This window comes from Chaetomium fimeti, assembly GCF_033439085.1.
Source record: "Chaetomium fimeti strain CBS 168.71 chromosome Unknown B0H64scaffold_2, whole genome shotgun sequence".
NCBI lineage: Eukaryota > Fungi > Ascomycota > Sordariomycetes > Sordariales > Chaetomiaceae > Chaetomium > Chaetomium fimeti.
The window spans coordinates 1647279-1671300 of record NW_026944330.1 but is presented as its reverse complement, the minus strand read 5'-3'; the positions used below and the strand labels follow the sequence as shown (position 1 = coordinate 1671300).

Below are 24022 nucleotides of genomic sequence, written 5' to 3'. Positions count from 1 at the left end.
CAGTTGGACGAGGTACTCGAGTCCTCTAACAGTACCTAAAGAGCCTTGCTGCAACGTCTCTTTTTATTTTTTTATTTTACTAAGAGCCTTAGACCAGGTACACACATCCCACCGCTGGCCCTACACGATCTTGATCGACGTCGGTTTTGCGCCGTCGAACGATGGGAGATCAGACTCCCGGGGATCCAACCATACACCCACACCAATTCTCTCAAACGCCGCTTCATCCCTCGATGACCTTTTCAGCACAAGAAACCACGCTTTATTCATTACCCTTTTCCCATTCTGTGTTTTCCAGGTGAACAGCCTGAAGAAGAAGAAGGCCTGATCCTTGAAGACATCTCTAGGCTGGTCGAGAGCGACTTCTGCGCTGTAGAGTTGCAAGCCGTGGACATATAATCGGTGCGCCGGAATCTCGCCGGGGAAACCTGTTCCCGTATAGTACGGCGTAGGTGGGTGGTCCACGAGCTCGGCTGTAACCAAGGGGCCTGTGAGAACCGTATATGCGGCTTTGAGCGGACCTGTGTGGTCCGAAGGCACAATAGTTTCACACCTGACATCGTCGGCTGTACAGTCGATGCGTCTGATAGCCGTAGGATCCCGTGAATAGGCGGCTTCACTATACTGAAACCGCACCGGGCCATCGACGGAAGCCCATGACCAGCTGGGTGCGCTATACGGTACCGGACCACTGTTTTCTGATCCGGGCTCGACCAGCCACCATGCGAGGTCGGAAATGAAAGTGTTCATCCACAACCCGGCTTTGTAATTGTCGACCGTCAAGGCGAGGGTCCGGGGAAGAGCCAACGGTCCGCCTCCGGGATACCAGTAGGGCTTTTGTTCCCATGGTGCCCCCACGAACAACTTTGCTAAGCCGGAAATGGCAGACAGTTTATCCGTCTTCTTGCTGAGGGACCGTCTGGAATAGTCCTCCACCATCTCCTTCCAGTCATCCCTGGGCGTGCACTTGTCCCAGCGGCCTTTTTGGTAGCCCTGCTTTATCCTGGCGCCCACGCTGCGAAGTCTCGGGTCAGCCCCTGTACATCTGTACATACAACCGTGCAACGAGGCATCACTTACTTTCCGTAGGAGATTGGTCGCGCTGTAATACCCCATAGGGCGTGGCCACATTCGCAAATCCTCCGTCTGCCGCACTCCCAAGACATCTCTTTCCCGTTGAAACAGAGTCTGCGGGTCGGCAGTATGCTCTCCTGGAGACACCAGCCACGGCTGTCGAGCGAGCATCTCTCGTCCCGGCCGGAGGTAATGGTCTCACCCTCCTCTACCGGTCTCAATATGAGCTGATTGTCCGGCCCTCCGGCTTCTTTTGGGACATGGGTGGTAAATACGCGTTGCCACCCGGGTTTTCCAAATTGTTGCTCGCCCAAGAAACCCAGCTTGCATGATGCCGGCTCCTCGGCTGCGATCGTGAGGTGGGCGTTGGCGTAGATGTCCCTCATCTCAGCAGACTGCTGCAGCCAATCCTGTGTGTCATCTTGGGCGATGCAGAGGGAGTCGACCCAGAGATTTTCCAGCTTCAGGCCGCGGCAGAGCGTCACGGTATCCCTGACGGTTTGCGGCACGGCCACCAGCGGCACAGCTTGATAGTGTGCCTGCAAGTTGTGCTTCGTCGTTGTCAGGACGTCGGCTGCGTCTGGGCCCCAGCAGTAGCTCAGGCACACATACAAGGTCGGCACCGTTGGCTCAAAGAGAAAAGGCTCCCCGTTTTGTTCTCCAGTGCCAACATTGAGTAACCGACGAGGGGTGAAGCTAGGATTGAGGATCTTGCACTCCTCCTTGTCGTGGTCCACACAATGGGCGAGCCATTTGGAGGCGCGTTGAATCGCCGCGGCCGAGGAAGAAGCTTCCACAATTTCCAAGCTCTCGTATAGTACCGTGTCGGCCTGCGACCCGCCGCCGCGGAGTGATAGTATGTCTCCTGTGTTCTGGTAAGCACGCTTCACTTACCTACGCAACACACGGGCATGAAACCCTCGCATACAGCTAACCTACCCTTGGCCTTGCGAAAGAAACGAAACGAGCCGACTACCTCAAGGTTATTGAACCACCCCCAACCACCACCACTACCTTCTCTGAGCCGAACGACACCCGGGGTTGCGTAAGGGGATTCCAAATGCAACACGCGCTCCAACCGGCCATCTGCATGGCCAGCGTTCGACCAGCCAGGTTTATACTCCTCCACGACTCTCAACAGCAAATCGCATTCTGGGCATGTCTTTGCGCTGGCTTGGCAGGATGTTACCGTAATGTGAGTGCTGCCAACGATTCCCTTGCCGTACATGCGAGTTCTGATCTCGGCGTGGGGGCAAAGCATGGCAACAGATCATAGATGTGAGGTAAAAGAGGTACAGTGAGAAGGGAAGCCTGTGCCCGACGCGAAAAGGTGAGGTTTTACCTTAGCGAGGCAGTTTGCCGAGTTGGGAAGGACGGAAGACTTGGGGGGCCACCGAGGAAGAGACTGTTAGGGGAAGGGAAGCCCTGTGACACCCCGTGAAAGAGCCGCAAAACCTGATGGCGTGGCATGTCTTGGTTGGTTCCCTTAATCACAGTCCACGCACTAATAACTAAACAAGCACGGCGAGAGATTTATTGACTGTGAGGCGGCGAACTACATGGTTGCGGAACCTACCTCTGAGAAAAGCACTTCCATGATAGATAGGCTGAAAGCCCTGACATCAAATCCGATTACGGTTGAAACAAATATATTGGGGACTGAACCGCAGTCAACCTTACGCCCTTCGCGCGTCAAAGCTACCGACCTTGCAGGTACATGCCATATCGGAGGACCCATCACCGGACAGCTTGTTCGAGGGCCACCACATCAGCCCTTGCCCATCCCTTATCCTTTTCTCTGCACTAGGCTGCAACGACCGCTGATCCGCTCGTCCGTCCCGAGGTCCAGCCCTGGGCCGACGAGTCGAGACTCAGACAAAGAGCAGTCCATTGATAGATTGACTGCTGTGCGGGCCATGCCAAACTCGCCATAAACCGTGTCGGGTCTGCAGCACGATACCACTTACCGCATAGAGAAAAAGAGTGTTCTCCCTCAAACTCCCAACAACCCGGACCCTGCTCCATGCAGTTGGCACTAACACACGAGGCGAGACGGATCCCATCAGCACTCAAAACACTCCCGCCTATGTATATGCCTGTATGTCGATCCACAAATATCCGAGGGCGCCGCAGCACATCCCAAAGAACAACCAACATCACGCCGAGTATGTACCTAACCACCAGGAGCGCCAACAACTCGTGCAACATCCCCCTGTCCGTGCTAGGTATGTAGTTTCTCACCTCACAGGCAGAACCATACCCCAGGCCGTTTCCCCATAACCCCCCTGACGAACCCCCTTATCTCCGTCCCCACGGCCCAACCCCATCCACCCATCCACCATCCACCCTACATTTCCGTTGGCCTGCGCCTCAAGCCTCAACCCCCGGGCACCCCCTTCCAAGGGCCGTGCCGCCTGCAACCTCACAACATGGCGGCGCGCCCGCCCGCTGTGCCGTTGTGCCGTTGTGCCGCCGTGCCGCCTCGCCGCCTCGGGGCCCGTCACTGCCTGTGTAGACTAGATGCGGCCCAGCGCGCGCAGGCACCGACCTGTCGGAACGAGCCCCTTGGCAAGGCCATATCACTTTCTTGGGTGTGTTGGTGATGGGGATGAGGTGGGAATACTCCGCAATTTCCGGTTGGTTGGGTGCTCACGTTGGACGGTCGTGGAATGTTGTTCGCTGCGCCTCTTCCTTTTCCCGACGAGTAACCACCGGGAATGAGCTCCGCGACAAGGGTATATTCTTGTTATGGACGGTGATAAAACTAACATGGCCCAGAATGTACAGTACATGTCGTCATTATGTTTCGTAAGAAAGCCATTACCGGCGCCGCCTAACCCGCGCCATCACCCTAGGCAAACCCTGCTATCTTGCTAGCCGGGGACTTCACACCAATGCCCCTAAAGCAACCTGCACGACCGTCACAATAACCACCACAACCGACAGCCGGCCAACTTGCACGTCCCCCTTGACCATCGCGGCAGCCGCGGCGGTCGAGGTCGAAGTCGCCACCTCTGCCGCATCCGCATCCGCCGTCGTGGTCGTCACAGCGGTGGTCGGTGGCGGGGTGTAGTTGGGATCGGTATTATGGTACGAGTACGTAAAATAGTCATCACAGTTCTCATAGCAGGTGTAGGTGCCGTGGAAGACGGTCCAGCTGAGATGCTGCGCGTTGGCAAAGAGGGTGTCATGAGCGACGTCCCAGACGGCGGTGGTGGAGCCGTACTCGACGCCCTGGCGCTTCTTCTTGTCCCACACGCGGGCGTCGCTGTATAGGCCCATAGTGACGGTGCGGTCGCGGTACTGCGACACGCTCGACGCCACGCATCCCGGCACCACGTAGATGCGGATGTTGTGCGACCGGCCCTCGTACACGGTCCGTGTCGTGCTGATCTCGGTGGTGGTGAAGGAAATCCCGTCGCCGAACACCGACGGGCAACACACGTTCCTGGTTGCGTAGACGTCGTACGTGGTTGACTTGTTGCCGTCGTAGTGCGGCAGATCGTAGGGTTGGGACGTGGTCCCCCACGCTTTCGTGTACCCCGCCGGGCAGGCCGAGTAGAAGGTGGGCGTACCGCTGATAACAGTGGAGGTGCGGCCCTGATAGCAAGACGTATCAGAGGGGTCGGGGTCGCCGGCGGCCGTATAGGTGCACTGCAGCCAGGGCGGGCTGCGGAGGGAGACGTCGTCGTTGAGAAAGCAGCTTGCCGACACGATCCAGAGGTTAGAATCCGAGACGCAGGATGGTGCGGGGGTAAATTGGGTGACCGCTGGCGAAGGGGGCGGGATGTAAGAATCGGTCGGGGCAGAAGTGGGGGTGGTTCTGGTCTGGCTGATGGGGGTCGACTGGCAGCGGTAGCCGAAGCAGGTTGAGGTTGTGCCGGCCTGCTCGTCGGGGTAGAGGTACCGGACGATGCGGGCCGGTTCCGCCACAAGGAAGCCGTGCTCGTAATCCCATGGCAACTCGGTTGTTGAGAGAGGCGACGTGGAAAGAGTCACGGTCACTACCTGGTCCGAGAAGTCCCTGATGGACGTGGCTTTGCACAGGTTCGCGGTCCCAAAAGTCACCGGGTGGGTGGTGCCGTCGACGACAAAGGGGACAGCAGTCGGGGCGCTGTTAGGGGCCTTGAAGTCGTAGGCGCTGTAACCGTCAGATATCGCTGTGCAGGTGGCCGGCGGGTCCCCCATCTTTTTACTACTCACGTTGGACAGCATGTTGTCTCAACTACGCTGATGGAACCATCATACCATTGCCTGGTATCGGTGGCAGCGCCCGTCATGCCCTCCGGGCACTCACTATAGGCGGTGTATCCAGTTGAATATGGGTTATACTGGTAGCAAGCGGCGTGGTTCGCATCTCGGGTTGTGGCAGGCAGAGGGCCCAATCGGGGGAAGGGGCACGGGGGAAGGGAGACGGAATTAGTCGGTCGCGGTTGGAATGGCGTGTAGTATGTGCCGCACCGATAATTTTCCTGGAGCCACAGATTCGACGATGCAAAGCATGTCGGATCTGGGGTGAAGATAGCTGTGACTGAGTCCGTGATTCTGGCCATGATGACCAGGGTATTCTCATTAGTTGGCAGAGGCTGGGTTGAGATTCAGTTGCGAAAGAGAAGGATGAAAATATCAACACAAATCCATCGGCTGGGGGCGGGGTTAAGAGTCGCCCAGGCACACTGCTGGGCGTAGTAGCCTCGCGAGTTCACCCGGAGGTCCTGTGTTGTTGGGGGCCGTATGTTTTCGTGTTGAAGGAAGGAACCACTTGGCACTGCACATTATGGAACTGCGATTGGCCCGTTTCAGGCAAACAAGATCGCTTCCGTGCTCGCAAATTACCATCCTACCTGAGGTTGTTTTTCGAGAAAGAGGACGGCAGGTGCGTGATCCGAGTTGCTGGCAGATACCTTACCGAGCCTCACGATGTTCTTTCCATGGAGTTTTCCCAACCGTCAGGCTTCGCCGAGGCAGTGTGGGGGAGGGGAACGGCGATCACATGAAAGCGCTTGCTTGGCGTCTGGGGGGAATGGAACTGACCTTGACTATTTTAACTTGGGCATCGTGACAACGCGCCGGGAAGAATCTCACCGTCTTACCTCTCTCCCCGTCCCGCCGCCTTTGTTCCTTGCCATCGACGGGTTGACTGGTAGAAACCAAAAGTCGGATATAAAAAGGCCTTCCCATTTCCACTCCGCGAAGATGCAGACACTCCAAGGCAGCCCAACCACAAAACCCCACCACCGCCATCACTAACAACCACCACCACCACCACAATGAAGCTCCTCCCCCTCCTCGTAGCCTCCCTCCTCCCCAGCGGCCTCAGCGCCAGCCCCATAGCCAACGCCGACGATCTCCAGTCTCGCAACCCCGGCAACGACGCCCTCGCCCCCCGCATCGACGGTGACTGCAGGATCGTCAACGCCCCCTCGGGCGTGAACTGCCGGTCGGGCCCGGGTACCGGATACAGGGTGGTCGAATCCTTGAACAATGGCGAGCTTCTCTGGTTCAAGTGTTACAAGAGCGGAGAATGCATCACCCGGAACGGGGCCACCAATTGGTATGTGTTGTTGCCGCAGGCTGCGATTGCAGCCGGAGTGAGTCAGGTCTTGTTCCTTGCTGACCGAATAACTCTCCACAGCGGCTGGCATTACGCGCCGACCCGCAATTTCCAGTGTTACGTCAATGGGCACTTTACCGACAACAACTGCAGTGCCTGTACGACCCCCTTTCCCTCTTGGTTACTCGAATGTTGGTTGGGCTAACATAACTGTAGCCAAACTTCCCAAGTGCTAGTGGAGCCAACGGCCCGCACAACCAACGCTTTGCCGACGGATTGTTGCTGATGTCGAAGGGATAAGGGACATTGTTGCAACTGGAAATGACTGCGTGTCTGGTGCGCTCGAGTTTCTCGAGATCGCCTGGTAATTCTAAAGTAATATGAGGAATCACGGGAGCAAGATTGCAGCTGCTCCTGGAGAGACCCCTGGCCCAACCCGCTTTGCCCTGGCGCGGCCTGGACCTGACAAGGCTGACAGCTCTGAACCCCCCACCCTGCCACGTGTGGTGGCGGGCGGTTCCTGAGAAGAACTTTCGATCCGATTGGATAACTACTGCGGGGGTTCCAACTCTCTTTCAGCCTTGTTTGGCCAACGGTCGGATTGTTTGTGTGTAGACGGTCGAGAACGAGATCAGAGCGACTCGGAGTCTATCACCATTGTGTCGAGTGTGGCTGGACATATGCGGATGTGCGGAGGTGGTCTTGACTCGACAACGATCCGACAACGGCTCGAGAATACGGGTGAGCTCCTGGACTTCCTGCAGCGAACCTGGAGCCATGGAGAGGCCGACTCAAAAGAATGTGCGGACGACGGCCTCCGCAACGCTGTTTTTACCGGGAAACACAGCATTGTGTTAGTGCCGTTCGTCCATCCCCGAAGGATGAGCTTGGTAAACCACGGTGTCTCGTTCGTTCCTGGGTTTCGTTGCACCGGGGAAGCCGTCAAGAACAATGTGCGTGAATGAATCGAGCCCAGGACCTCCCGGATGGTAGAGACGGAAATAGAAACGGGTTACTTTGCAGCGTCGGAAATATAGGACGAGGCCTTCTTGCCATCTCGGTTGATCGGCCTGGGGTTGCGTCGACCCGGGAACAGCTCAGCTAGCCGCGCCCAGGAACACACCACCCACGTCTGAGCAAATACTGGTCTAATAATCGAGCGGATGCAATACCAACGAGCGATACGCTGAGATGCCCAAATTAGGGCCGCCCGATCCCAAAGTCTGACGCCGCCGATTGCGGGGTGTGGGGACCCTGGGACGAGGGGCATGACGCGCGCCGGACAGAACGGGAAGGATTCCAGACTCGGATTGCGGCTTCGGTGGGCCCTTGCGCGCCCGAGTTCCTTGTTGGTGAACCGTGCTCCAGAGAGAGTTAATCAGAGTTGTCTCTGAAGTTACGGATTCCCGGCTCCTTCCAGGTCGAGTGATCTTCAGATCTTCGATCGGGATGGAAGTCAGGGGAGGTGGGGAGGTACTTATGTAAAAGTCTCTTTGCAGCCAAGAAAGACTCCGAGGTTCAAGTTGTGGGAGCTTACCTCGTAACGGCGGAGTCGAAACGAAGGAATGCCATAAGCAACACGTGGTACAGTGCAGGCAGTGGTGGGGGAGTGCTGCGAACACTCGTTGCCTCGATCCTGTCACCCCAGGTTCTTCAATGAATTGGGCCTGGTGCGGGCTTGACGGATTCTGGGCACCACCAATCCGTCGGTTCTGGGTGCATGTGGATCCCCCTCGCCGATGACTGACCCGGAGCCCGGGGGTCCGAATGGCCGGGTTTTTGGTCTCGCATTGTGCTGCGGCTCAGTCGATGTCACAACAGAAGTGTCTTGTTGAGGCTTGGGAGACGGCTGTCACCGCTGTTGGGGGTAAAACAAAGACTCAATTGACCTAACCATGGGGTGCTGTCAAGTGGGCCGAATTGTGACGGGCTTCTAGGTATCATGTTGTGCAACCGGACGGCAGCTGAGGTGAGATTGTGATGGAGGAAGATGGGGATGCAAATTACGTGCAAACTTACAATTTGGACTCTCTGAGAGTATCGGTTGAAAGAAACCAGGTGGATAGAGAATCTGCTCGTTAAAATCTTTCACGAAACTGCGTCTAGGTCTGGTACTTCTGGGCGTGATAACTCGGACCCGGAGTTGAGTCTCGTAGGTGCTTCGTACATACATACATGGCAACTGAAATCCAAGCCCCAATCCACATTCCTCGCACACATTACGAGAAGGAGCCACTTGAAACCCGCGCTTTCGACTTGGCTGCTTGGGTTACGAGTAGGTGCACCAGATGTCCGAGGTGAGAAAGAGCTAACTGTTCTGCTGCCCGGTTTTCGAAGTAGGTATGGAACTTATGGGGAAGTAGGTCAAAATAAATTGCGCATCTCCAGTGTCGGGTGTTTCCCTTGACTCAGGCCGTCCAGCTCAACCGGAAAGCGGCATCAGGGCCCTCAAAGAACCACAGAGCTCACCACGTGGGAGTGAGGGGCTTCGCGGAGAACAAAGGTACCTTGAAGGTTGCCTTGAGACGACCGAGGTACACACAAAAGAATTAGTTGTGTACTTGATCTTGGGGGTTCGGAACTTCAATGCGGTTTTGCTGAAGATCTCGAGGAATGCTACGTGCTCAAATTGATCATTTTCAAGATTGTTCTGTGTGGATTCGGCAGCATTGTGACCTCACTGCCCCCTGTGCCCCTGGGGAACCGCCCTCACGCGGATCCCGAGGCCCTGCAGTGTTGGTTTCCGCTGGGGGGGCATGGCGGGGCTGCTTCCTGCTCGAGGCGCGCCCTCTGACTGGCCAAAAGCCATCACTGTGGAGCGGTAATGTGGTGGTGGAGCCGTCCTTGGCTTAATATTGGAGACTCCTTTTTGTTAGCCTTGGCCCCGAGCCAGTCCCTGTGTGGCACTTGCTTGCAAAGCGACAGCACCCAGGTTTCCCGCTTTGAACGCAGCGTCGACCGATGACCCTAGGGCCGCATCGTTCAATGGAAACGGTCAACCGCCATCTCAAGTGACGTCCACTCCCGCCTGCACCCCCTTTTTACCTTTACCTTTACTTCCCTTGTCAGCGGCCTTTTTCCCTTGTGCTGCTCCACCGTCCAGCTCGACGCTGGCCAGCATCAATTTGGTTTCCCTTTGCCCGGACTTTGCAGGTTGACTCTCTCCTCATTCCCCAGACACGCCGGCGAACCGCTTCGATACGAGACGAGACTCTTGCAACACCCGCAACACCTGCACACCTGCACACTCGCACGCCCACACGCGTCCCGGTCGACTCGCTCAAATATTATCACGCCTCGAGATTTCCGTGTATTTTTTTCTACCCGACGGCTTTCTCCGGTTGCTCCGAGTTGGTCCATCGTCTTTGCGCGTTCCTTCCGGGGCCAGCATCGTTCTGCGGCATTGACCGTGCTTGATCGCACTGTCGAATCTCGGCCCCCTCGCGACGAGACCGTCTTGCGGTCTGCCCACAGGCTTGGTTTTGCACCCTGGTATAGCACCGAAAAATTGGACTACGTCGCCATCTTTACCGCCGGCCGACCGATCTCGACCGGTGATCTCGTCCGACCATCGAAGCTTACCGGCCATACCACTGTACTGCTCCATACTGACAGGATTCACGAGGAGCACATCGATACACAACTTGTAATCATTTCGGACATCCGCGGTCGATTTCGCTGCTGAAGTTTTACATACTGTTGGTGATCGGCATTGGGAGCAAGCAACTTGCCATCCAAGATCGTCACGACATTCTCGCGGTTGCTCGGCCGATACTCAGGGGTCTGGGCATTTTCGATCGCTCCTGCACTGTCTCGATTTCGAGTGCTTGGACCACTGGTCCTCACAAGTGTTTCTGGAGTCGCGGTGTAATCGAGAGGTTGCAGAACTGCCAGCACGCTGCGGGCGCCACCCACATCTAGGGCATCCCAAGCGCAGGGTTCATCCCATCCCAACGCGTTCCGAGCGCTAGGCTACGCCCACGTGCCGGAGTCAAACCTGCAGGAAGTGGATTTGGGGGCTGCCCTGCACCACGCTCGGCTTCATGGACGGCCAGCCTGTAGCGGCTGAACCCAAGCATCACTGCCAGTCCCACGCTTGGTCGGGTGCTTCCTCCGCCTCCGCGACACCGAGGGCAAAGCCCACGTCGCCATCCGAGTCCTCGACGGGCTATTTCGGCTCCCAGCTCGAGCTCCTCCCGATCCTCTTTCCTCAGCAGCAGCTCTACCAGGATAAGCTCCTTCAATACAACAAGCTCGTTTCGGCCGGTCGGGGCGGTGGAGGTGGTTTGCAGACGCCGCCACTCCCTCCTGTGCTTTCCTCCCCGCAAACAAAACCCTCCACGCGGTCGAGGTCATCTTCCAAGGTGTCAAACAAGGACAACACCCACACAAAACTGGCCGCCCAAAGCTGTCATGGGAATAGACCAGCGAAATCATCAGAGATCGCCGAACGCGCGCTTATGAAATCGGGAAAGGAACAGCCGTCCAAAATGCCGGCCAAGAAATCGTCCGAGGTGTCCGCCCGGCTCCCGCCCTCCGCCGCCCAAAGCGCGCCATTCGCTGCCGCACAGTCGAGCTCGGTGCCATCGACTCCTCATCAGCATCCTCGAAAATACTCGTTCGAATCCCGCGAGCACTCGCCCGGCGCCACGCAAAACCATTCCCCACGCTCCGCCTACTCCGAGACCAACGGCAATGTGCCCTCTCTCCGACCGCTTCCCCCTAGGCTTGGAGGGTGTCGGTTTGAGACCGCGGTCCCCCACTCGCGCCGCCGCATGCCCTACAGTCTTGGGACCGACAGGCTCGAAAATGTGGGCGCGGACAAGATCAAGAACAAGCTATCGGAAGAAGGGGAGGCGAAGCTCGAAACCCACATCCAGGAGTTGTTCAGCAGGCTATTACCGACAGATGCGATCGAGAGCAACCGGCGAAAGCTGGTTAGCAAACTCGAGAAGCTCTTCAACGACGAGTGGCCAGGCCACGACATCCGGGTAAACTTGTTCGGTTCATCTGGGAACCTCCTGTGCTCCGATGACTCTGACGGTAAGTGTTTTTGAGAACCCTCATTGGAGCTTACGCTGACATAGCGCAGTTGACATCTGCATTACTACCCCCTGGCGGGACCTGGAGAGCGTCTGCTTAATCGCCGATCTTCTACAGCGACGTATGGGCCCCCTCCCCTTCCGTAGTTGGCGAGAAACTAATGGAAATCAGACGGTATGGAAAAGGTTGTCTGCGTCTCGTCCGCCAAGGTCCCCATCGTGAAGATCTGGGACCCCGAGCTGAATCTGGCTTGCGACATGAATGTCAACAATACGCTGGCCCTGGAGAACACCCGCATGGTGCGGACCTACGTTAGTATCGACGACCGCGTGCGGCCCCTGGCCATCATCATCAAGTACTGGACGCGGAGGAGGATCATCAACGATGCAGGTTCGTAACCCCAGCCCATTTTACCATGACCGCACCGGTTCTCACACCCGCTACGTAGCATTCGGCGGAACCCTGAGTTCCTACACCTGGATTTGCATGATCATTGCGTTCCTCCAACTGCGCGAGCCTCCTGTGTTGCCCGCGCTCCACCAACGGCATAACCTAAAGCTTCTTAAACCGGACGGCACGCGCAGCGAATTTGGCGATGACATTCCAAAACTGCGAGGTTTCGGCGCGAAGAACAAAGACAGCCTGGCGACCCTCCTCTTTCAGTTCTTCCGCTTCTACGCCCACGAATTCGACTACGACAAGCATGCCTTGTCAATACGAACGGGGAGACTGCTAACCAAGACGGAAAAGAAGTGGCACATTGGTTCGAACAACGCTCTCTGTATCGAGGAGCCGTTCAACACAATACGCAACCTCGGGAATACGGCCGATGACACATCCTTTCGGGGGCTCCATATGGAGCTGCGGAGGGCTTTCGACTTGATTGCCGAAGGAAAGTTCGAGCAGTGGTGCGAGGAGTACGTCTTCCCCAAAGAAGAGGAGAGGATATGGCAGAAGCCGGCGCCGGCGCCAAGGCCGATCCTTGTGAGGAGCGCTTCGCAACAGCACGGTGGTGGCGGTCGCAACCGCGGCGGGTTCCGCGGCAACCGGCAGTTTCACCGGAATAACAACGCGAATCGCAGGGGGTCGTCCGGTGTTGGTTACGAAAATAACCAAGCTTTCGCCCAAGGAACGCTCCCTCCTACATTGAGTACTCAAGACCTTTTGTGGTACCAAGCCCAGAGCCCGCAGCTCAGCGTGCCCCAGGAGTTCTTAACATCATCGCTCAATGCTCTAGCCGCGCAGGAGACGATGCGCTTCCAGCTGTACACGCAGCTCAGCCAGCAGCAGGTGCTCGCCCATGCTCAGCGGATGCAGAATGGCTCGGCAACGGACAGGTCTCGCACCAACTCCTTCGACAACCCGCCGTTGACAGCCCCCATCCGGCCTGAACTTATGTACAACCTGGGATATCCGATTCAACCATCCCCGTATTTCCATCCGGGGTTTACGACTTATCCTTCGTCGCCGGCAACGGCGGCTGCAACAGCCAACGGGCAGTCTGAATATCGGCGGAGCCTTCATCGTAACGCGGCAGCGAGTGACGCGGGCACCTCGCCTGGCAGTGGTACCCTTAGGTCGCAATCCCAGCCAGCTTCGAGGACCCCTATGGCTACGTCCCAATCCATGGCCGGATACTCGACGTCTAGCCAGGCCTATAACGGGGCCTCCGCATCCCAGTCACGCCAGGTGAACGGCGTGCACATGAATGGCTTCATCCCAGACGAGGCAAGTGATTTGGGATTTGACGATGCGTCTGCGAAGGTTTTGTCGGACTCGCCACCACAAGACGACGGGCCGCGTTATGTGGGGTATTATGTGAACGATTACTCGAGCCAGAGTCGGCAAGCGAACGGATATCTCAGCAACGGTACGCCCAGCAACGGCAAGGCGTCCGGCGAGCCGAGCCAGAACGGCCAGGGCGGTGGAGGGCGCCGCCGGTTGTCGACTGATCAACTGCCCCAATCTGTACTTGATCGGAGGATGAAGCGGACGTCGCGGTCGCCTTCACCCATGGGACACGCCAGGAATATATCGACTGGGGCGAATTCCGCGCCGATGCTCTCGACACCCTTCAATCAAACCAACGGGAAGCTGCCGTCGAAGCCCTTGGTGGTCAATGGAACGGCACCCAAAAACGCTTCCACTGCTGGGTCAGCGCATCCGGCAGCGGTCACCGAATCCCTTGCAACGAATGGCATCAACAATCATGACAATGCTCTGCACATCCAAGGCGTGAGCCCCAGCAGCTCGTGGCCGGATTCGCAGACCACTCCCTCACCCAGCAGCGCCGAGCCTGTCGCAACGCCAGCTTCGCAGCGGCCAATCATTGTGAACGGCTCCTCAACGAACCGCTCCCCTTCCACCGCCATGCCGAATATGATAGACGCATCCTTCCAGCAGCGGGTTGCCATGGGGCCCGGGCTTCAGCTACCTTATTCAGCAGTTGCTGGCGATCCCAACAATCTGGCAGGCTTTTCACGGATCCACACTCGGCAGCAGCTAGCGCCACTGGACCTCGCCATGGGAGACTTTGCATCCCACCAGGAGTCGCCGCATCTCTCCCCTGTGTACGAGCACCGCACCCCGTCACCAACAGTGGCGCGGAGGTTCGAACCATCGCCCATCACCCAGGCGCCAGGACTGCCGTCGATGAAGGAATACTCCAAGCCGTCGCACAAGGGTTCCAACCACAACAACAGCAGGTCACCGAACGGCTCGTCGGCACGCCAGCAGCAGCATCAACAGGACTCGACGACCCGGTCACCCGTTCACGACCACAGGATCAACGGGCTCGCGAGAGAGAATGGACACGTCCGCGCCGCGAAGAGTCAAACCGAGTCCTTCAACGGCTGGCAGAAGTCCAAATCGCGTAAAAAGGGTGTCGCGGACCTCAAGCACGCCGCGGCCAATAGCAACGGTGGCGGAAATAGCAACAGCTTTTCCTCCCACAGCGAGCCGCCGCCCAAGAACGACGCCGACCGCAAGGGCGGCTGAACAATCCGCTCTTCAGGGGTGGTATTGCGGTGTTGTACTTGAGCTACTAGCCAGCCTGGAAGCTTGCGTATGCCAGCCTCCGAGCCGGATCAGGCCAGGCCAGGCCGCGCGGTGGGCGTTCAGATTGACTGGCCGGGTGGGCGAGCTTTCTTGGATACTTCAGTGTCCATGGTTTCCAGTCTCTGGCCCATCTGTTTACGAGGTCTTCCTCTCTGTGTGCGTTTGGGGTCTCTTGTATTGGACAACTGCCTTGCTTCTTCAGGATCTCGCCATCTGATTTGGGCCATGGGTGCACATCTAGCTAAGCCTGGCGTCGTGGCGTTTGACCTGCCTGGAGTTCCGGGGGGAGTGGGTACGGTTTACTACGGGCAAAACGGTGCGCTTTCTGCCCGCCATACCTGAGCGACGGGCTCCCCGCGAGAGTAATGTGGGCCGGAGCTTTCCGGGATTATGGAAACGACACATTGTCTGTCGCCCGGCCGAATTCGACGAGCGGACGTTTACGCTGCCATGGGATGAAGCGAAGCATTGTTAGGACTATCAGCGATGAGAAATGGACGGGTTGGAAGGTGATGGTACGGCCGGAGATGGCATGGCGTTTCCGGGCATCGCAAGGCGGGGGGGTTTCGACTCGGCTCGGCTCAGGGTCATGGTCACGGGTGTTCCGGGCAGCAGCAGCAGCATCCCATGGAAAAGGCGCGGTAAGTCGGTTGGCCACCGACCCCTGTTCGGCTGCGTCTGTTTTGTGTTGTCGGTCTACTACGGGAGGAGAGAGAGGGTCCGAGTTTTATGTTTACCCTTTTTCCTCCCCCTTTTCAGTGTCTCATATGTTTTGTGTGCATCATGGACTTTATAGAACGGGATACCATGGTTTTCTGGTTCTTTACTGTCTGGTCGTCGTCTGGTTCTGGGTCTGTATTGAAAGAAACGGAGCGGAGCGGCAAGCAAGCGAACAAAACATGGCAAGAGAGGATGAGAAGAGGGGAAAAAGAGAATTGTCCATGACCATACCATACCCTACCCCATACCGCATACCCCCGCTTTGCAGAATACAGAGAAAGGAATGAAAATGGAAAATGCTTATAATGTGTGTGTGGCGTCGAGTGTGGTGAATTGAGTCCCATGGGCCTTGCCTATTCCTATAGACGTAACTTGCCCCAGACATAATGCAAATAACCAACCCCTTTCAGTTTGTCTTCACCTACGGCGCCCTCTTCGCCCGTCCCTGGCGTGCCGCCAAAAGACAAGCTTTGTCCCGGTGTTTCACCCGCAGAAAGTCGACAGTTGCGGTGATCCGATGTTGGCGAGACGGGATGATCTGGTGGGGAGTAAGTGGTCGTCCGATATGGCCCCTCGAACGTGCCTCGGGTGACGGATCGTCAAAGCGCGAGGCGGGAAGTTCCCCAAGATCGGGCTAGGAATGCTTTGTTCGAGGTGAGTACGTAACCGCCTTATGGTTTCAGCGGGGAGAGAAACAAAGGCTAGGCGTTGATGTTGTCTCATCCCTCGGATGTCCGGTGAAGACCCATCTAGCCAACCAACCCCTTATTACTTGAGAGGCAAAGGAGCGGTCAGGGGGAAATAATTGCGAGGCTGGAATAGACATGAGACTTGTCTGGCAGCCGGCATGCGCTCGGTCTTTGATCTACGGGTTCACTGTGTCTCGTCACGATCTCGTCCTACACGGCTGATCCACGCATGTATGTCTCACCGTGGCACCACAATTCCCCAAAAGATGTTGACGAATCTATGTCTTAGGTTACGAATGTATCTCGCGCTTCTCCGAACGCCGATGCTAGGGAGGTTTCAAATCGCATAATACACATCGATCTTCGCCGATTCGACGAAGTTGGCCCAGGAGGGAAACCTCGCTTTGGACCAGAGCGTGACGACGTCGCCCAACTTGAGGTCACGGACAAATTTGCCGTTCCCCGTAGCCTTTCCTCGGCCTTGTCTTGTGAGTTTGGTGGCAGCTTCAACATCACGCTCTGGGTCGACATCGTCCGTGTGACTCCAAACCACGCGGTGCTCCACAACTTCTTTCTCGGCCGTCACATTGCACTGAACTTTGAGGTCCTCAGACGGATGAAGGTTGTGCTTGAAGATGTAGGCGTTTTGAACCTCTCCTTCCCACCCCACCTCTGGAATCACGGTGCACAGGTCATCCAGCTTCAGGGATGGTTGCGGGGACTGCTGTTCGGTTCGCTCAGGCTGTTCCGGCGAACTTGTTTGGGCGGGGCTGGTTTTGCACCAGCGTTCCAATCCGACCTCAAACCATGTCCATGAACCGTTATATGTGCCGTGGTCTTCACGGACGCCGCTAAAGCCTTGGTCACGGCTACGGATGGTGAAGACGATGCGACGGCAGGGCTGCGCGAGTATTGATACGGGAGATGCGATAAGCTGCTGGAAGTCATCGGCCGAAAACTCTTCCCCCGGCGGTTGAGGTTTAAGCGGCGTTCTTTCGATCGGTATATCATTGGCGGCGCTGGAGACGCGCTTCCAGTTATGCAACCCAAGAGGAGTGGAGCGGAGCTAAGCCGAGAGTCCATCAGCAACCTGTAGGGTTGGGGGCAAAGGCAACAACAGGGTAGGCGGGATATACGTACTAGGAACATATTTTCCAACGACTTATCGCTTGGCCTGTGAAACTGGTTGTTCCCCCGGGCAATAACGGTGGTGCTATTGAGTTCGGTGGTAGTGTGTGGCCAGTACTCGGCAAGGTCAACGATTCTGTCGATGATTTCAGGAGGGAAACTGAGAGCCTTGGTCAACATGGCCTTGACAACGATGACATCAACGACACTGGGCTCATATTGGCCGCCCCCAGAACTGCCAGTAGTTGTGGCCATTTTCCCTAATGTCGTCCAGACCGAATACAAGTAATAGGCGAAGACTGATGCGCCGAGTGTAACTGTGATTTTTGCGTCGATGGTCATGGAAAGTGCATACGCGGGGAAGATTGGGAGGAAGGCGTTTACTCTAGATCGGGAAGTAAGGTACTTGTATTATCCAGAAAGAACTGGTCAGGCAGCAATGCGAAGGGCCGTTGTTGCTTCTTGCCTTGTAGGACATCGTGGGGAGTTGAAAGGAGTGGGGCATGACATCACCCCACAATCCGCCAAGAGCTGAAAAGCACCTCTGCAGGGATCTCGACAGGGCTGCCCCGCTTGCTGAGTGATCAATAATGCCAAGAGGGCACGTGAAATGGCGAAATGCCCCAAAACGGAAGATCCGGACTGAACCGAAGCAGTGAATTGGAAATACACCCACGGCGCCGGTAACGGCCCCAGGAATGGCCCCGGCGCCCATAATATCCCTCCCTCCACCACGACAATCGATGTGCAGCTTCTGGTTACCCATTGCATACCTGCCAAGCTGAGTGAGTCCTTCGTCCACCCACCGACACCACTTGGCAGAGCACACAGCATGAAGTCGCAACGAGTGACATCGACCCTGCGACATGCGAAAACCCTCCTCTCCGGCGCAGCCGTTCCCCGACCCGTTCACCACACCGTGAAGCCCGTCTGCAGCAATGCGGCGCGATACATCCACGGCCAGACGGCCCGACGCAGCGGCGCACCCTCGAACCCAGCGATCAAGTTCCCCTGCCTCGACGCCCTCGAAACCCGCTCGGCAACCCTCGAGCAGCAAGCCTCCACACGCTCCGACAAGAGCGGGCCAGAGCCGTCCTACACCGTGGGCGCAACCCAGATCTACCGCTGCACCGATCCTCTGCTGCTCGACCATGGCGGCCAGCTGCACGAGTTCGACATCGCCTACGAGACATGGGGCCAGCTGAACGCAGCCCGTTCCAACGCAATCCTGCTACACACAGGGCTATCCGCCTCTTCGCACGCACACTCAACACCCGAAAACCCGCAGCCGGGGTGGTGGGAGAAGTTCATCGGGCCTGGGCTGGCGCTGGACACAAACAAGTACTTTGTGATCTGCACCAACGTGATCGGGGGGTGCTACGGGTCGACCGGCCCATCCAGCATCGACCCGCTCGACGGCGAGCGGTACGCGACGCGGTTCCCGATCCTGACCATCCAGGACATGGTGCGGGCGCAGTTCCGGCTGCTCGACCACCTCGGCGTGGACACGCTGCACGCCAGCGTGGGCTCCAGCATGGGCGGCATGCAGTCGCTCGCAGCGGGGGTCGAGTTCCCCTCGCGAGTCGGGCGCATCGTCTCCATCTCGGCCTGCGCGCGCAGCCACCCCTACAGCATCGCGATGCGGTACGTGCAGCGGCGAGCAATCCTCAACGACCCGCACTGGAACCGCGGCTTCTACTACGGGCGAGTCCCCCCCCACGTAGGAATGAAACTAGCGCGCGAAATTGCAACCATCACGTACCGGTCCGGCCCCGAGTGGGAACAACGCTTCGGGCGGCGGCGCGCCGACGGCTCCAAGCCCCCCGCGCTCTGCCCCGACTTCCTCGTCGAGACCTACCTCGACCACGCGGGCGAGAAGTTCTGCCTGACCTACGACCCCAACAGCCTCCTCTACGTCAGCAAGGCCATGGACCTCTTCGACCTGGGCCGCGCCAACCAGGAAGCCACCGCCGCCCGCCGCGCCCAGCACGCCCTCACCCCCCCACCATCACCATCATCCCCGTCCTCCCAATCTGCCACCCCCTCCGGCGGAACCTGCAGCCTCACCCTCCCGGACAAACCCTACGAAGAACAACCCCAACCCTCACCTCCCACCACCATCACCACCACATCCCCAGGCACCACTACTCCCCAACCCCCCGCCGACCTAGTCGCCGGCCTCAAGACGCTGCGCAACCACCCGGTGCTGGTGCTGGGCGTGGCCAGCGACATCCTGTTCCCGGCGTGGCAGCAGCGGGAGGTGGCCGACGCGCTGCGGGAGGCGGGCAACGCGCGCGTGGAGCACCACGAGCTGAGCGAGGTGCAGAGCCTGTTCGGGCACGACACATTCCTGTTGGATGTGGAGGGGGTGGGCGGGGCGGTGAGGGGGTTTTTGGGGTGATGATTTTGCTGGTGGGTGATTTGTAAAATTGGGGTGGGTGATGGTTGTTGTATGTGTCTGGCGTTATACCCCCGCGTTGGAAGGGCAGGTCATTTGGTTTAAAGCGATAGCATATAAATGCGATGAAGTGATCATTTGTGATCGAATGCAGAGTCTATCCTGAGATGCTTATGGAGGCAATGATGAAAAATCTTGGTAGATGGGGTATAGAAAGGAAAGATGGTATCAGACAAATGATGTATGCAACGGCAAGGAAAATGACCGAAAGGAAAATAACGAGTGCCTTAGATGAACCCCGTCCCGCGAGAATCAATCGTTCCCAATTTGGGCTTCCTCGCTCCTGACGTCTTCGGCCTCCTAACGTCCCTAATACTCGGCCCCCGCGCCATACCGATCCCCATGAACGCAGCCGGGTCATCGTCTCCCTGCGCGGATAGGTCGGGAAACTTGGAGAGGAAGCTCGGTGAGGCGGCCAGCCCGCCGCCACTTACAGGCCCACCAGGCCCGCCGGAGGTGGATGGTCGTCCGTCCATCGTTGATCCGGTAGCCGACCGAATAGGTGGTGTCCACATGCCCCCTGGGCTACCCAAGGTCGGATCACGCGACGGGGCGTCAGGGGAGAAGTTAAACTTCAAGTTAAGTGGGGCCGGGACGTGAGAGCGGGTGAACTTTGCCGATAATTCACTCTTCCCCTGTGCCTGAGATGGGTCAGAAGTCGGGGGAGGCAGCGTCGAGCCCACATCGCCAGCCGGTGACGCCAGCGACCATGTGGTCGAGTCGGGGGTGGGTGGGCCGATAACTCCTGGGCCGGGGCCAAAGTCAAACTTGAAACCCGTATCAACTACAGGATTCGGGCGGGCTCGCTCGAGCGTGTCAACCGTCGGCGCTGGGCTGGGTTGGGTAAGGTCGCGTTTGACGTTGGGATGTCGGACTTGGGGCGTGTTCGTGCATGACGGTGGAGAGCTGTGCGAGCTGTAGTTGTCGATGCTGCCGCTCCTGGAGGCAGGAGTAGGTGTTCCCCCTCGACTATTAACTGCTTTGCTAGACACGCCATACTCTTCCAAGCCGGGGCGGCGAGGAAGTGGTCCCCGCCTCGGCGGACCTCGCATGGGGCTCTGCGGCCGGACGATGGCGGCAGGGATGGGAGCCGGAGGGGACATGGTGGCGCCAGGTGCAGGACCAGGGCCGGTAGCATGGGAGGGAACAGGAGGTGACATGATGCGGAGCGGAGCTGGGTGGATTGACAGGATTGGACCGTCGTCGTCGTCGTCATCCTCGTCCTTAATCCCGTCGCTGTAGACGCTGCTGCTCGTACTGGTTCTGTTGTCTTCCGGAATTGGAAGTTTTGGCACGGGGTGAGCTTGCTGCGCGTCCAGAAGTGTTTTCTCCAACTCTTCGATCCTCATTGACAGGCTGTGCTGTCGAGGGGTGCTAGAAGTCAGAGTATCGCGTTTTGCGATGACATTTTTAATGACGGGCCGTGTAAACGGCTCGATTGGTTCGTCATCGACAGACAGTCGACGAATTGAACCTGGTGAGGTCACAGTGGATGGGGAAGTCAAGGAGGATATCAGTGGTACTAGTCCCTGCCTTTCGGGACCAGGCGTGCCTCGTCTGCTACTAGGTGCTTCCGGGTCCGAACTGAATACTGCGGCATGGTGTTCAATGGGAGGTGGACTTCGTACCGCCGGACTTCGGAGCGCAGGACTTTGTGCGCGATAGCCCTTGATACCGGAGGCATTGTGGGCAGGGCTTGGTGACCGGAGTCCTTCCGACATCAGCCCGAGAGGACCGGAGCCCTGCAGAGGAGGCGGCCGGTAAGGGCGAAAGACTTTCTCGGCGGGGTCATTCGGCGCCGGGCCTTGGGCACGAGACTGGGTACCTTGAGGGCCAGGAGAGGGGCCTTTAGAACGGAATTGCTGAGGACCAGAACCATTCGGTCGAGGTCCGGGTCCGGGTCCTGGCCCGGGCCCATTGATAGCCGGCCGTGGTGACCGCCCACTGCGGCATTCACCAGCGGGGCCGAGCGGTCCCTGGCGCGGTGGCCCCTGGCCAGGCGGCTGGGGGAGACACTGCGTTGGAGGGCCCGTCGGAGGCGGCCCTTGGTGCCAGGAGGGCGCCTGTGCTGGCCCGTGGCGGCTGCTAGGTCTCGAATCCATGTCGCCCCTGAACACGGGGCCCTGCAATGCCAGTTCTTCGAAAGGCTTTTGTTGTGGCTCCAGCGGTGAATGTGGAGCCGAAGGGCCCCTCGCCGTTAGTGTACTCTCGGTCGACTTCTGTCTCTCCAGCCTCTCCATGTCCAGTCGGGCTGTCTCCCTCCGCCTCTCTAATTCCTTTTCCCTCCTCTTAGCAGCCTTCTCCTCCTGCTCCCGCTTTTTGACCGAGGCCATGACAGCGTCCACCATGTCGTCCGCCTCTTCACCAAACACCGACCCCGTGTCGCCGTTGTCCGTGGTAGGAGTTTGCGGGAGCTGTATCGAATCGGCGTACGGGGACTTGGGCGTAGGCGGACCGGAGGGAGCGTCCCTTGCGAAATGGACATCCAAGGGATTGACCCACGGTTTCGCCTTACCGCTTGCAGTTCCCGGCCGCGACCCGAATCCGGGACCGGGGCCGGCAAGGCTCGTTGAAGACCCATTGTTGGCGCCAAATCGAGCTCCGAAGCCGGGCGCTGGACCCGCGAGGCTCGCCGAGGACCCGTTGTTCGTGCCAAATCGGGTCCGGATATTCGCTTCGGAGGCGTGAGGCCTGAGGAGGACGCTCGCCTGGCCGCCCGAACGCACAGGGCCGGAAGTAGTCAAGTCGGCCATGCTGGCGACGGCCATATTATGGGTGTCTCGGTTCGCATACGGACTGCTGGCACTGCGTGTCGGTTGGGGAGTGCCGGTTCGGGAAACGGATCGAATGCTCCCGTTGACAACACCCGGTTGGTTGGCGTTCTGCCCGAAGAATTGACCTTCTCCCAGGGCGTTTTGATCTATGCGCTTCCATTGTTGCGGCTGCTTCTCTTGGGCGGGCTTCTCGTCGGGCTTCCTGTGGCATCAGCGGTTCGCAAGGGTTCCCTTTGGTAGGATCGCTGGACGACCACTCACTTCTTCTTGCCCCCAATGTTGAGCCCAAAGAACGACACCATGGTAACGAGTGACTTTTGTTTTGAACTAATACATTAACTGCACCAGACAGTCAGCGCATAGCCGAGCCAGGGCACATGACCTGGGATACCAACATTACTTGAAGCTTAGCCACCAACCCAGGCCACGGCGAGGACGACGGGAGCTCTGGGTGGTCTGCAACAAAACTTCCTCAGCCAGAGCAAGCAAAACAGGCCATCTCAGACCTCTGGACGTTCGAAGCTTCGGCCAACCCCGAAACTAGCAGGGGGCGTTGCCGACGAGAGCTGAATCGGATGGCACTCGCTTTTTGGTGTGCCGAGTTCAGAAAAAAGGGGTCGTTCGATGTGGGGTTCTTCAGCACGCGCTTTGATATCGTATTTTGCCGGTCAAGTTGTCGAATATTCCACAGCTAGAAGCGAAAGAAGAAGGGAAAAGACGAAGAAAACGATCGACAGGGGAATTTACACTGGAACGAGCGGCAGTGTGGGTTGTTTGTCCGTGGTAAGAACGGACAAAGGTCAGGCGGGGGGTTGCAACGATGGCACTCCACGCCGCGCAAAGACACAGGGATGAAAGAGCGCTGTGGCAGAGAGGGGAGAAGCCCTGAAGTGACAAAATGGCAGAGCAACCTACTCGTATCCTTTTTGGGCGGACCCTGAATTGGAAGCACGCGCTTGTGGAGATGATTCGCGCTCTTGCCGGCTAGTGCCAGTGCGGGTGACAAGGGCATCCAGGGCTGCGACTTCCTTCCCGGTCTTTCCCCAACCCATGAGACCTCTTTCCTTCTGTTCGAGTTGTTCGACCAGTGGTGCATGCTCGTTGCGGCCAAAAATGGAGTTCCGAATCTCGGGTTCCGAGAAGGGGTCAGAACTGAGGCGCCACAAGATTATTTCTGGGTGATAATGAGAGTGGCTTGCAGTCAACCCAAAAGAGGAAAGAGTAGCGGTTGCTGGCACATGGATGGGGGAGCCGTTCAGCCGGCCGGCCGTTCAGGGGAATCGATCGGTACGTACCCGCTCCCTGTCAATGACGTCCGTTCTTACCAGACTTTTTCTGGACGGTGCCTCGGCGCTTACCGACGCGTGAAGCGCGTCTCATCTTCAACTCACTCTCAACCACCCCTCATTTTGTCCATGCGGGGCAGATCAAAGCAAGACAACGGGCTCATCACAATGATCACTGTCGATCATTCTGCGGGAGAAACCTCCAAAACCTAGCGGGCACGTTGCACACACGTGCATTT

The 24022-nt window shown here is 57.9% G+C and overlaps 8 protein-coding genes across 8 annotated transcripts; 4 read left to right on the top strand and 4 right to left on the bottom strand.

The window, feature by feature from the left end:
• Window positions 1-44: 44 nt before the first annotated feature.
• B0H64DRAFT_385783 (heterokaryon incompatibility protein-domain-containing protein) lies at window positions 45-2681 on the bottom strand. The gene is made up of 3 exons (XM_062803100.1): window positions 2014-2681; window positions 1081-1939; window positions 45-1015 (listed from the first exon to the last, which is right to left on the bottom strand). The coding sequence occupies exons 1-3, from the start codon at window positions 2333-2335 to the stop codon at window positions 121-123; spliced, it is 2076 nt and encodes a 691-aa protein (XP_062662186.1). The 5' UTR covers window positions 2336-2681; the 3' UTR covers window positions 45-120.
• Window positions 2682-3923: 1242 nt separating this feature from the next.
• B0H64DRAFT_80272 (uncharacterized protein) lies at window positions 3924-5985 on the bottom strand. Its single transcript, XM_062808793.1, has 2 exons — window positions 5278-5985; window positions 3924-5215 (listed from the first exon to the last, which is right to left on the bottom strand). Exons 1-2 carry the CDS (start codon window positions 5625-5627, stop codon window positions 3961-3963), a joined length of 1605 nt encoding a protein of 534 aa, XP_062662185.1. The 5' UTR covers window positions 5628-5985; the 3' UTR covers window positions 3924-3960.
• A 359-nt stretch (window positions 5986-6344) lies between these two features.
• B0H64DRAFT_439114 (uncharacterized protein) lies at window positions 6345-6864 on the top strand (the record flags this gene model as incomplete). The annotated part of the gene is made up of 3 exons (XM_062806403.1): window positions 6345-6628; window positions 6710-6786; window positions 6845-6864. The coding sequence occupies 3 exons, from the start codon at window positions 6345-6347 to the stop codon at window positions 6862-6864; spliced, it is 381 nt and encodes a 126-aa protein (XP_062662184.1).
• Window positions 6865-10492: 3628 nt separating this feature from the next.
• On the top strand, window positions 10493-14881 carry B0H64DRAFT_80229 (uncharacterized protein). The gene is made up of 4 exons (XM_062808792.1): window positions 10493-11671; window positions 11721-11792; window positions 11843-12061; window positions 12120-14881. Exons 1-4 carry the CDS (start codon window positions 10672-10674, stop codon window positions 14666-14668), a joined length of 3840 nt encoding a protein of 1279 aa, XP_062662183.1. The 5' UTR covers window positions 10493-10671; the 3' UTR covers window positions 14669-14881.
• On the top strand, window positions 14881-15771 carry B0H64DRAFT_80220 (uncharacterized protein). The gene has a single exon (XM_062808790.1). The coding sequence runs from the start codon at window positions 15094-15096 to the stop codon at window positions 15733-15735; it is 642 nt and encodes a 213-aa protein (XP_062662182.1). The 5' UTR covers window positions 14881-15093; the 3' UTR covers window positions 15736-15771.
• A 551-nt stretch (window positions 15772-16322) lies between these two features.
• B0H64DRAFT_80223 (uncharacterized protein) lies at window positions 16323-17753 on the bottom strand. Its single transcript, XM_062808791.1, has 2 exons — window positions 17278-17753; window positions 16323-17203 (listed from the first exon to the last, which is right to left on the bottom strand). The coding sequence occupies exons 1-2, from the start codon at window positions 17605-17607 to the stop codon at window positions 16475-16477; spliced, it is 1059 nt and encodes a 352-aa protein (XP_062662181.1). The 5' UTR covers window positions 17608-17753; the 3' UTR covers window positions 16323-16474.
• Window positions 17754-17942: 189 nt separating this feature from the next.
• B0H64DRAFT_422443 (Alpha/Beta hydrolase protein) lies at window positions 17943-19666 on the top strand (the record flags this gene model as incomplete). The annotated part of the gene is made up of 1 exon (XM_062805563.1): window positions 17943-19666. The coding sequence occupies exon 1, from the start codon at window positions 18098-18100 to the stop codon at window positions 19664-19666; it is 1569 nt and encodes a 522-aa protein (XP_062662180.1). The 5' UTR covers window positions 17943-18097.
• A 284-nt stretch (window positions 19667-19950) lies between these two features.
• B0H64DRAFT_316431 (uncharacterized protein) lies at window positions 19951-22799 on the bottom strand (the record flags this gene model as incomplete). Its single annotated transcript, XM_062800285.1, has 2 exons — window positions 19951-22699; window positions 22759-22799. 2 exons carry the CDS (start codon window positions 22797-22799, stop codon window positions 19951-19953), a joined length of 2790 nt encoding a protein of 929 aa, XP_062662179.1.
• Between the last annotated feature and the right edge of the window lie 1223 nt (window positions 22800-24022).

Coding starts and splice junctions, on each gene's coding strand:
- B0H64DRAFT_385783 (XM_062803100.1), bottom strand. CDS start 2,335: ATGCTTTGCCCCCACGCCGAGATCAGAACTCGCATGTACGGCAAGGGA. Junction 1,940..2,013: donor TTTCTTTCGCAAGGCCAAGG/GTAGGTTAGCTG, acceptor ACCAGAACACAG/GAGACATACTATCACTCCGC. Junction 1,016..1,080: donor CGACCAATCTCCTACGGAAA/GTAAGTGATGCC, acceptor GAGACTTCGCAG/CGTGGGCGCCAGGATAAAGC.
- B0H64DRAFT_80229 (XM_062808792.1), top strand. CDS start 10,672: ATGGACGGCCAGCCTGTAGCGGCTGAACCCAAGCATCACTGCCAGTCC. Junction 11,672..11,720: donor GTGCTCCGATGACTCTGACG/GTAAGTGTTTTT, acceptor GACATAGCGCAG/TTGACATCTGCATTACTACC. Junction 11,793..11,842: donor CGCCGATCTTCTACAGCGAC/GTATGGGCCCCC, acceptor AATGGAAATCAG/ACGGTATGGAAAAGGTTGTC.
- B0H64DRAFT_80272 (XM_062808793.1), bottom strand. CDS start 5,627: ATGGCCAGAATCACGGACTCAGTCACAGCTATCTTCACCCCAGATCCG. Junction 5,216..5,277: donor GAGACAACATGCTGTCCAAC/GTGAGTAGTAAA, acceptor TGACGGTTACAG/CGCCTACGACTTCAAGGCCC.
- B0H64DRAFT_80220 (XM_062808790.1), top strand. CDS start 15,094: ATGTGGGCCGGAGCTTTCCGGGATTATGGAAACGACACATTGTCTGTC.
- B0H64DRAFT_80223 (XM_062808791.1), bottom strand. CDS start 17,607: ATGACCATCGACGCAAAAATCACAGTTACACTCGGCGCATCAGTCTTC. Junction 17,204..17,277: donor CGTTGGAAAATATGTTCCTA/GTACGTATATCC, acceptor CTCTCGGCTTAG/CTCCGCTCCACTCCTCTTGG.